At 38.5% G+C, this 11,326-nt stretch overlaps 1 protein-coding gene across 3 annotated transcripts in view; it reads right to left on the bottom strand.

The window, feature by feature from the left end:
* Nucleotides 1-6,171: 6,171 nt before the first annotated feature.
* LOC126482284 (uncharacterized protein ZK1073.1) overlaps nucleotides 6,172-11,326 on the bottom strand; it is a 564,828-nt gene continuing 559,673 nt past the window's right edge. For all 3 annotated transcript variants that reach the window (XM_050106272.1, XM_050106273.1, XM_050106274.1), the window contains exon 9: nucleotides 6,172-8,092. In XM_050106272.1, the coding sequence (XP_049962229.1) occupies nucleotides 7,859-8,092 (234 nt within the window). In that variant the 3' untranslated portion in view covers nucleotides 6,172-7,858. The remainder of the gene's footprint in view (nucleotides 8,093-11,326) is intronic.

The following is an 11,326-nucleotide window of genomic DNA, read 5'->3' as shown; positions in this document are numbered from 1 at the left end:
GAACTGTAGTTGTTGCTACTATAACTGCTTTATAGCCATCAAGACCTCCTCTACATTCATGGAATCCAAAATTTTAGATCTATTAGCTACTAGGAGATCTAAGACATTATCCTCACAAGTTGGTTCTCTAACAACATCTTTTAGGTAATAGTCAGATAAAATATTTGAGCCGTGTGTGGCTCGTGTTCCCGCCTTCATGTATTTTACACCCTGTTTTTAACGTACTTCCACCTCACTACGTTAATTTCAATTACTACTGTCACTGAGTTGCTGCTTTGCCTGACCGTGAGCGGCATTAGCAGTGTGTATCGATATATCCCCTCTCGTAGTATCTTTGCTCGACTGTTATTACTTCCCGGTCGTTGTCTGTCATAAGCCAGTTCAGGTTGGGTGTTTGCCGGTTCAGGTTGGGTGTTCGCCAGTTCGGGTTGGGTGTTCGGGTCTGCCAGTCAGTTGGAACATATGGAGCACAGTCTGGACTTGCCAGTCAAGGAGTTGCAATGTGGCACTAGTGCAGTCCAGTTGGAGCAGTGAGGCCTGCACCAACATGGTCGCCCGACTATTGCCACCACGCATCACTTGAGCTGGGCCACGCTCTTGGTGGATCGTCGGTTGGTCATCCTACAGGACGACACATTTTGGCTCGGTGATCGTTCATGAGTCAGCTGTATGTGTGTGTGTGTGTGTGTGTGTGTGTGTGTGTGTGTGTGTGTGTGTGTGTGTGTGTGAATCAACTCCCGATCTGTCTTCGTGTATGCTTAGTTGCTGCTGGTAGTTGCTGTTGTATCATTCAGGTCTTCGTGTAAGTGTTTGTCAGCTTGTGTTTGTAGTTGGTGTTAGTTCAACTGACGATGATTTTAGATGTTGTTGGCATTCTGAGAGGAGTCAGTCGGAACGTGCGAGGAGGAGAGTTCACAGCGGCAGTTCAGGTCATGAGTTGGGCCCTGGCAGCCAGTTGCAACACATCTGGAGTACAGCCTGGGCCAGCCAGTCACCGGCTTGCAGCAGCAGCAGTGAGCCCTGTGCAGACACCGCCCACCTGTCCATTGCTGCCACGCATCACTTAAGCCGGGCCTGACTTTTGGTAGATGGTTGGTTAGTCAGTTCATTCGAGGACGTCTCCATGCTGGCGGTCTCTGCGCAGTGTGAGAGTCTGTCTGGAGCTGTCCAATCAGTATGAGCAACATCACTTGCTGACCCAGGACGTGAAGGTTGAGTGGTTTTGAGCATTACGTAGTTGGTTCTGGCGTTGCTGTTGTGGAGGTTTTCCAGTGAGTAACAACGAGTGAAGTGTTTGAGATAGCTGCTGTCAGGTGGAATTGATCAAATTAATTTACCCATAGTCAAGTGCACCAGTGGAATTTTCTGCCTTGTGGCCGTTAGTGTTCTGGTTACTTGCCCTGGCCGCTGACATAAATTCAGGCAGTGTTCATTTTGGGTGAAGTTAACTGTATTATCTTGCTTCGTAGTTAAGTGAACCAGTGGAATTCTCTGCCTTGTGGCCATTGGTGTTCTGGTTACCTGCCCTGGCCACCAACGTAGTTTTTAGGCAGTGTCTTTTCCTCACCTGTTGTTGCTGCCTAACATAGTACGTAGTTTTGGCAGCTCAGTTCACATACGCATTTGTTGGGGAAAGTGATACTTGTAATTTTTTGGGGGGCCTTGAATTCTCGTGTACTCTGTCGTGGCAAGCAAGTGGTTGGTCGGTCGGTCCATGACTGTCCCCTGGTTGGGTTCCAATGAATCAGGTGTAGTTGGGCTTACCACCTGTCTCACCTAAGAGAACGAGGGCAGGCCGATCCACTGGAGACTCCTGAGTGTCATTCTCTTAATTATCCATTTGGCAGTGTTAATGTTGTTGTAATTTAACTGTATTTTATATTTTTAATTTGGCAAGGTTAGTCGTGGGCCTAGAGCCATGGAAACATGTTCTCAGAGTTTCCTTCAAGTCCAAGCATTATCGCCTTCTGTTCTTGTAAGGTTATTGTAATTTCCTCTGAAATATTTTACAAGTTATTGTGGACCTTCCGTTGTTTGAGTTGCAAAAGGAAATTTTTAAACTTAATGTATTATTTTACTGATTGTGGCTATACTTATTTCCTTAATTTGCAGAATTTACCTTGCAGCCTTCAGCCATCTTATTGCGTTCATCTCTTTCTGTGCACCTTGTGGGCCATCAGCCCTGTTAGCTTCTTAAAACATTGTGGCCTTCTGCGTTCAGTAATTATCATAGAATATTTGGAATTTTGAAGATTTAGTTTGAACTTATTCTAAAACATCTGTTCAGAGGCCTTAAGCTGTGAAGCATATTTAATTCTTTCAAAAATGTATTTGTGAACTAAATGATAATAAATTACAATTGTGAAATGAATCCGACCACAACTCTCTTGGCCCTTTCCACAATCCTAATTACCTGTTAGCCCTATGTGTTTTAGCGGGCTTATCAGTATTTGACCAATAATCTCACTCAAATTCTTATCCCTGATACCTATTTAAATAATCTAACTCTCTCAATCCATAGCTGGTAAGCTGATACCTCACCCTATTATCATGATAAGGTTAGAGAATTTATCTCCATTGTTTTCCAAGTTTTCTCCGACACATTCTGACGCTATAGCCCCTGAGGAATTTGTTCTATAAAAGCATCAAATTATATTGTTTGACCTACTTTTGTTGCTCACTTTCAGCCAGACAATTTAACATTCAAAATCTGAAATAATGATGCTAGACAATCATGTTTTTTATGGCAATAAGTATTCCACCACCATCGATGTACAGCCTACTCCAAGGAATCTATGTCAGTTGTAATTAAGATTGCTTTGCTATACAGTTCTGGTTTCAGTCAGTTTCTGTTCAATATATAGTTGTTATTAGCATTAATGAGTGAATTCCAGGACAGCATCATCGTTACTTCTGTAATTGGCTAATGCCATGTTAACATTTTAATCTTTCCGACCTTATGACCCCACTTTACTTAAAATATATGAGTTTCTTTCTCTGAATAAGACACATAATTCTTGAAACTTCCTGGCAGATTAAAACTGTGTGCTGGACTGAGACTCAAACTCGGACCTTTGCCTTTCGCGGGCAAGTGCTCTACCAATTGAGCTACCCAAGCACGACTCATGCCCCCTCCTCACAGCTTTACTTCTCCCAGTATCTTGTCTCCTACCTTCCAAACTTTACAGAAGTTCTCCTGCAAACCTTGCAGAACTAGCACTCCTGAAAGAAAGGATATTGCGGAGACATGGCTTTGCCGCAGCCTGAGGGATGTTTCCAGAATGAGATTTTCACTCTTCACATTGTGGGTTCCTCTGGCATAAAAAAAATCCTCTCATACAAATGCCACAAATGTTCAGTTACACAAATACATAAATTATTATTTCACACATTTGTTTGCCAAATAAGTTGTAACAAAGCAGCTTCTCTAAATTAGGTAGAGATTAATTGTCCTCACAATACATCCTTCAATCTTGTAATCCTCCTGTCTTCAGTCTCTCTTAGCCTCTGTCTCACAAATCCACTCATTTCCCCATGACCGCCACTTCACTCATTCTGCAGTCACATCCTACTCTGTGCAGTCTCCCTCTTCCTTGTTATATCTCCCCCTCTCATTTCTCCACGTCATTCTGCATGACACACAACTCTGCCCTCTGTGCAGCAGAGTGAGTTCACCATTCCTGTTCTGTGCATTTGCTGCTATTAGCTTTCCTTACCTCCATACCTTCCTCCAACTTCCCAAATTGAAAAAGGTGATAGTGAGTCCACAACCAGTTATACTGAGATAGGGAACCCATGATCAGAACTGCATATTTATTTTGTTATGGACACATACAGCACACGCGGCTTTACAATAGCATAGCTCACAGTAACTGTTTAAAGTGGCAACCACTAATCTCAATGTATGTATTGCAATGACGCATCCAGTTCTGCTGCAGTCTCACAGAGATCCCTGGTGTCTGTTGTACCAGGAGACAGGCAGCTTTGACACTAGCAAGGTCTTCATCCGATTATATGTGCGTTTCATACACCAGCATCTTCATGTAATCCCAGAGGAAAGGGTCCAGAGGTGTGAGATCCAGTAATTTTGCTGGCCATAGGACAGGACCTCCCCTTCCAGCCCAATGATGAAGGAATGTGTTGATGAGGTGCTTGTGGACATTAACAGTGAAGTGGGCTGGTACACACCCTTCACAGGCAACAAGGGATGCAGTCTCCAATAACTGTGGCAGCACATCTAGTGGGAACACCTAGTAACATGGACCAATTAAATGAGGATGCAGCAAATAAGGCCCTATTAGGTGATCTTGGATAATGCCCCCCCCCCCCCCCCCCAAATACGTCAACAAAGTTGTTGCTAGTAGCCACCAATGTGGGTGGAGAGGTCATTGTCCTCACTACAGATATGGCTGCTGCAGTTGTTGCAGCACCATCATTGGTGAATGAGGCCTCATCCATGAGCAATAAAAGCTGTACCAAGTTTGGCATTACAGCACTGCAGTGGGTGATCCATTGACAGAAGTGAATGCGGGGCTCAAAATCTGTTCTTTATGATGGGTGTAATTCCTGTTTCACCAGTACTCTCCATACTGTATGCTTCAAAGTGTGCGTTTCACAGGAAAGTTGACAGGTCCTTACTACTGGGTTGTTGGCCACATGATCTAACACCATGTTCTCAAAGTCTGGTGCTAAGACATATCTTTGGAGGGAACCTTGGCCTGCTCTTGTTGGTGGAAATGATCCCATCTCATAAGTCGATATTCATAGAGACAAACTTCTTTGAATCAGGATGATGCCTGTTGGGAAACATTCTCTGTCCATTAATGCTACTTTCCAGGCACTACACCTGCTGCACCGTACATTAAATGTATGTCTGCAACTCTCATGATGAGTAACATTCCATCTTTGACTACACGTCAAGCACTGTACACAGTAACACACCTCACCATTGACACATCATTAGTTGTCTAATGTAATGGCCAACTGATATCAGGGATAGTGGTGCATGTATGGCAAAGGCTAATGCACTGATGAGATGCATGTGGTCCTAACACAACACACATGCTATGAACTAAGTATGTCTGTTTGGTGGTCAGGAATGTATGTTGTTCATCATCCACTGCCTTTTCCAGTGTACAAGACACCCAGGATCTTTGTGAGAGTGCAGCAGGACAGCATGAACCTTTGATATACATGTGTTGAGACTGATGGTCATTGCTTTGAACAATTACTGTGAGCTACGTTGTTGCTATGTGGTGTACGCTGTGTATGTCCGTAACTCACAAATATGCATTTCCAACTATTGACTCCCTATCTCAATACAATCAGTTGTGGATCACCTATCACCCATTTCAAATCAACCAAAAATGTTTGAGACACTCTGTATATGGTGAGTTGCTACTTTTACTCTTTCCAGAATTTTAAAACATTATGTTCAGTATGTTTCGTAGTGTAACAGAAGGACTTTTATTGAATAGATGAAACAAAATAATAAACAAACAAATGGTAGAATACTAACATTCATATTTAAATCACTAAATCTGCACTACCATTCAGGAAATACTATTTATTGATGCCTTTTTTTCACCTTGGCACATAAAATAATCTAATTGGCTAATGTCCTGTACATTCTTTTTGGAGCACAAATTATCAGTATTCCTCTCCACTTCCAGGGATTAGGCTAAATGTCTCTCTGGTCTTCAAAGACTATTGTTGACCCCATCTCATTATCTGTGTGTAGTAGCGTTTCTTACATTACCAATACTCCATCTCTCTAACAGAAGTTCCTAATGTATTCCTCTGCGATAGGACTCAGTTCAGAGATAGTTGGTTCAAATCATGGTAGTGGAAAAAATTATCATCAACACTCTTCCGTCCAATGCCTTGGATTAAATTTCCAACTTTTCCACAGTGTTTTAAGGAATGAGAGCATGTGATACTGTTTATGGTGATCCACCCATTGGATGGGATCATGAAGCACAGCATTTCTCTTGGTATTTGAGAATTGTAGGCCATGTGCCAGCACTGGGTTTCATTCTCTCCCTTCACTCATCATCACACAACCCAAACAGGATACCACACTATATATACACCCATTACAATCACCGAAACTCAAAAGATATGCTTAAGACATAACTCCGATACAAAGTGCAGTAAGAAAAATGAGAACAATTTTGTTTCAATAAAATTTATTTCCATATTCTTTGGTTCATTGTTGAAGCATCTCTATTTACAGAAACATACCACACTAAAGTTTGACCTTAGTATTATCTACCTGTTATATGACACAGGTTTTACATCTTGTAAAATGTTTTCTATATTTATTGCCGTTGACATATACAGAACGGATTAATTTACTATGACACTTGCAGTTCACAGCTGCATGGGCGTCTTTCAACAAGGTTTCTTGGCACAGTCTAATTAATATTGTGTTACATTTGGCAATATAAATACTTGCTTGAGTTACATTTGTACTATGAAACTTTTTTCACACATTTTGAAGTCTGTGAACTACAAATGTACAACAAAATACAATAATCAATTATGATACAATAAGGTTGCATTAGCTTTTACTGCTTCTCAAAAGTAATACAAGAGAAGAAAGTAATCCAGTTCTAACAGACTGTTATAAAACGTAATATCATGAAACTTACGATCAGTCCTATTAATAATGGCACTTATGCATTACTTCAGATTTTGGAATACTGTTGTGCTCATTTGCATTGTTACTGAGAAACAAAATTGGTAATTCAGGATTCAGTTTCCTTACCATAATTTAAACAATTGTTTTATCCTTAGGTGGAACATGAAACAAAAGTGTAGAATGAATGGGAAATATTGGTTTGAGTAGAAATTTATGAAAAAGAAATAATTCAATGAACACTGAAACAAACTCATTTAAGCAAATTTCTACAAAAAAGGACCAACACAATTGCAATAATATCTGACAGAATGTATTTAGTATTCCTTCAGCCTTAGCTTACACTTCTTGTACAAAAGTTACCCAATCTACTTATATTTTGATTTGTACTCTACAGTACAACTAAAAGCAATTATGATATATAATACCCACATTTTTATAAGCAGATACATTGTCAAACAAACATAAAGCGGAAGGATCTATCCTGGTGTATCAAGAGTAAAACTGGTCCATCATTTTAATTTATTGTAGCTTAACACTGCAACAAATGGTGACATCATCAATAATATGCCTTTTTTGAGTGCTGAAAACTGAATCACAGTTTCTTACAAAATCTGCCAATAACCCTGGCTTTCAGCAAACAATCTGATTGTCTCAGTACATGGATGTTTCAAGTGATAGCAGGTATGCAGAAATGTTGCAAATGATATAATACAGTTTGATGTTCCAAGTGGCATTATGAAATCTAGCTTTCTTGTGTATATCTATATACTTGTATATGTCTTTCTGTATCTCCTAAAACTTCCTTACAGCTACAGTTTAAAAAAGAAAAAAAACATCTTATGAAAATACTATTTATACAGATAAACAGTTAGCTTACCTAAATACACACCAGGTACCTCTATTTTTATGTCAGTGCTTGCTCTCAGAAATTAAGAAACAAATGACATAGCATTGCACCAGTCATAGCTACACATTCAAGGCAAAGTGATGCATTTTCCCCATTGAAATGTCTTGCCACCAACACATTGAAAACACAGATTTCACTAAAGAAATTTAACTGGTGTGATGTGATTTGAAAACACAGTAGAAATATATTTTCCATCCTCTATTATTTCATTTTCAGATACAAAAAAAATTGCTTCCAATTTTAAACTTGATGGCAGCCTGTTTGGAGCATGTTTAAATACTTTCAGCATCTTACATGCGGAGAAGTATTTAGTTGTGCTTGTTCGGCATTGTATCATTGCTAATGGTAATTGACAGACGCCGAATGTTCGGTTTGTCATACTCCTCCATGCTCATTCCTCTTGAAAGTCTCCTTGGACGCCCTTCCCCATCAAATGATCCTCCAGAAAATGCTCGCTGTCTTTCAACCCCAGGCAGAGTAATAGAAGTCAGTAATCCTTGACCTTTGCAAAACAGCAAGATGCTCTGTGCTACTTTGTGAGGCTGTAACAACACAATAATGTTAGTGCTGAATTAAATGAAGTAAGTATTATAGTAGTTGTATTACATGTTTATTAGCCTACCTCATAAATAAATAAAAAACTTTTTTATTTTAAATTCAGTGTATTAGGATTTGTAAAATGACTTTCATATAGTGTTCATTAAAAAATGACGATCATTCCACTTGGGACCTGTGGAATGGTACATTAGCTTATTTGTTTTAGTTGTAAATATTTGTCATGTATTGCTGTTTTTCTGACATGTTCCACATCCTGGAGGACCTCCTCACTACGGATCAATTGGAATGAAAGTAAATCTAATCTAATCTAAGACAGAAGAGAATAACAAACATCATTCAATTTATTTTTTCTGCTTTGAGAACTGTTTTTTTATACTTTTCTGGATAAAATAGTACAAAAGTTACACAAATAATATAAGGGGTTGTATAGTTGAGGCAGTAAACAGTTAATAGGCACATAAATGAGATTGAAAAAGTTGCTAAGCTTTTGAACAGCGTCCTTGTTTTGGATCCCTGTCAGGCTGCATGCAATGACATTGCAGAAAAGTAGGACAATGATTACATTTGTGTATATGTGTGTTTTTGTTAGATCTGAAGGAAACTGTCCAGAAGCTCAGAAACATCAACAGTCTGTAAATTACAGTCGTTCAAAACAAAAATCCTGGATATTAAGTTCTTTATTTATCTGGTACACCCTGACATGTTTTGTCTTAATTACAAAGCATCTTCAATGAGTGTTCTGAAGTACTACACGACTTTTTCATTTGCAAATGCACATTCAATGCAAACGTTCTGAGAAATTGTGAAATATTTAAGGAAATGGGAACAACACAGACTGCAGTGTTCCAGAACAGTCAGTTAACTGTTGTGCTATGCTACTCCTGTGTGTTGCACTGCAGCAGTAAAACATTTAACATAAAGTTAAATAATACACATGGTACGGTAATGGAAGTTCCATAGGGGAAGAAGTGTCTGGATTAAAAACTTGTATGCTTATTTTATTGTCCAGAAATAAAAGGAGAAAGTTCATTGTGGTTTAGTTCTCCAGTATATTCAGCCTCCCCAAGAAACCATGCAAATAAGCTAAAGCTGGTAACAGAAAGAAACAATACAAATATGCTAAGGCTGATAAAAGAAAAATTTGACATTTGCAAAAGGTAATGGAAGGTGGTGTGCCCTTAGGCAGATATGAAGAAATATGTGGACACTGTTTCAGTCTAGAGATGAATAGTATGGAAAAAACAGGCAATGTAAACATACCAGATCACCAACATATCATGGGATGAAATTTTTTGCAAGAAAAGAGCTGTTGATAGAAATGAGTTCTTGCGATGTTCAGGAAGTGATTCATATTGAGGATGTGAAACTCTTCTTCCAGAAAATGGAAAAGTCATTCAAAACTTTACCAAACAATTTAATAACTTTGGCTACTTTTCCAGAAACAAATTGTTAACCTCAAAATGAAACTGCATTCTTTAAGCTGAATTATCTTTACTGATTAAAGAATATTATTTTAAAGTGCATTTAAATGAACTCTCCTTTGAGTGGCTGGTATATAGTAAAGTATGATGCACTGCTTGTCTGATTGTGTTGGTAGCACTTGGTGTGGAAAAAAATTTTGGAATAGTTTGCAGGAACAGTACTATTTAAACATTTTTGCAAGGTGACTATCAAGTGCCATAAGTAATGTATAAAATGCATGTTTGACTGCCAGCCACTTTTATTTTAATCTTAGGTATTGTCTGGTTTCAGTCTTGGACTATCTTCATGGAGAACAGCTTAAAACATTTTAACCCTTATTCATGAAGATGGTCCATGGCTGAAACCGGTTGATATTTAGGCTTAAAATAAAAGTAGCTGATGGTCAAACATACATTTTATAAAGTACAATTTAGCTTGTCGACAACTGCAGGCTCTCTTATCACTGCACCTTTAACTGGCAATATGAACCATGCCACAAAATTTAAATCTGAACGGAAAATCATATAATCATCCAATCTAAGAATAATTATTAAGGCACTGTAATATGGGGATAAGTCTCACCATAAGCCTATGTAGACATTTATTGGTATCCTCTATTTTAGCCCATAAATCTTGATATAATGTTTGAACAATCAAGATGGCAATCTTCTTGCCCAAGTTCACACACACATGTAACTTCTACCATGAATTGATGCAGAATCTTTAATATTTCATTCCTTCACAAGATTATGGATAATGAACAGAAGACTGGCAGCTTAGAGAACAGTAAGCATTGGGTGAATAAGATCACTACTGTGCAGACAATAGGAACTCTCATGAAGAAAATGCTTGTAACACAACATAACATACTACATGACAGGTGTAAAAAATTACCTACTGTTACAAAATGTGACTCTACTGTCTCCAGCTATATTGTCACCTGCAAATTTTTCTGTATTGTTACCTATTTAGTTCTGTCAACACAAATTTGTCTATCACTTGTCATATCTCTCCATGCACTGGCTTTAGAAAATATAATTAATATGGAGCTAATCAGCTTTTGGTGATATTAAATATTTAGATAATATCAGAAAGCTCTAATTGGAATAAAAATGCTGGTAGAAGTGAAAAGGAGTAAAGGCAATCACTCAATATGCAGTTCAGATGTTGAGCATTTGACAAACATACAAACAAGACTGTCCTTAACAAGATTCTTGTGCTGGCCATTTTTGCATTATCTGTATATAAATTACAGTGATTCAAAAGAATAACACCTTTTCCATGCGACACGTTAACATTTTTTTTCCCACCCAGGTGTGATTCATGTGATTCACCTTAATTACAAGGCATCTTCAGTGGGTGTCCTGAAATATCACATGATTTTTTCATTTGCAAATGAAACCCCCTACTTTACGCTGACATTACATATGTTTTTCAATAGATAGTCAGAGTCACTAACTGTAGGGCCAGTTTATCAATGCTGTTACCAAATGAACAAGTTGGGTCTAAAAAGTTCAGTGAATAGTATCACAAAACAGAAATACAGGCAACATACATTTATTCACCTTCAAAGTACTCTCTGTTTCACAACATTTATAAAGCTACTAGAAACTATCAGCCACAACACTCTTTAGAGTCAATTAAAAGATCAGTACACTGGTCTTTGGATGTCTGTTGAAACATGATGCAGACAGCTGTGTACTATTTCTACAGTGGCTGCCTTTTCTACAATGAATTAAACTGGTGGCATTGTGTGA

Source organism: Schistocerca serialis, chromosome 5 (genome assembly GCF_023864345.2).
Source record: "Schistocerca serialis cubense isolate TAMUIC-IGC-003099 chromosome 5, iqSchSeri2.2, whole genome shotgun sequence".
NCBI lineage: Eukaryota > Metazoa > Arthropoda > Insecta > Orthoptera > Acrididae > Schistocerca > Schistocerca serialis.
This window is presented reverse-complemented; position numbering and strand designations above follow the sequence as displayed.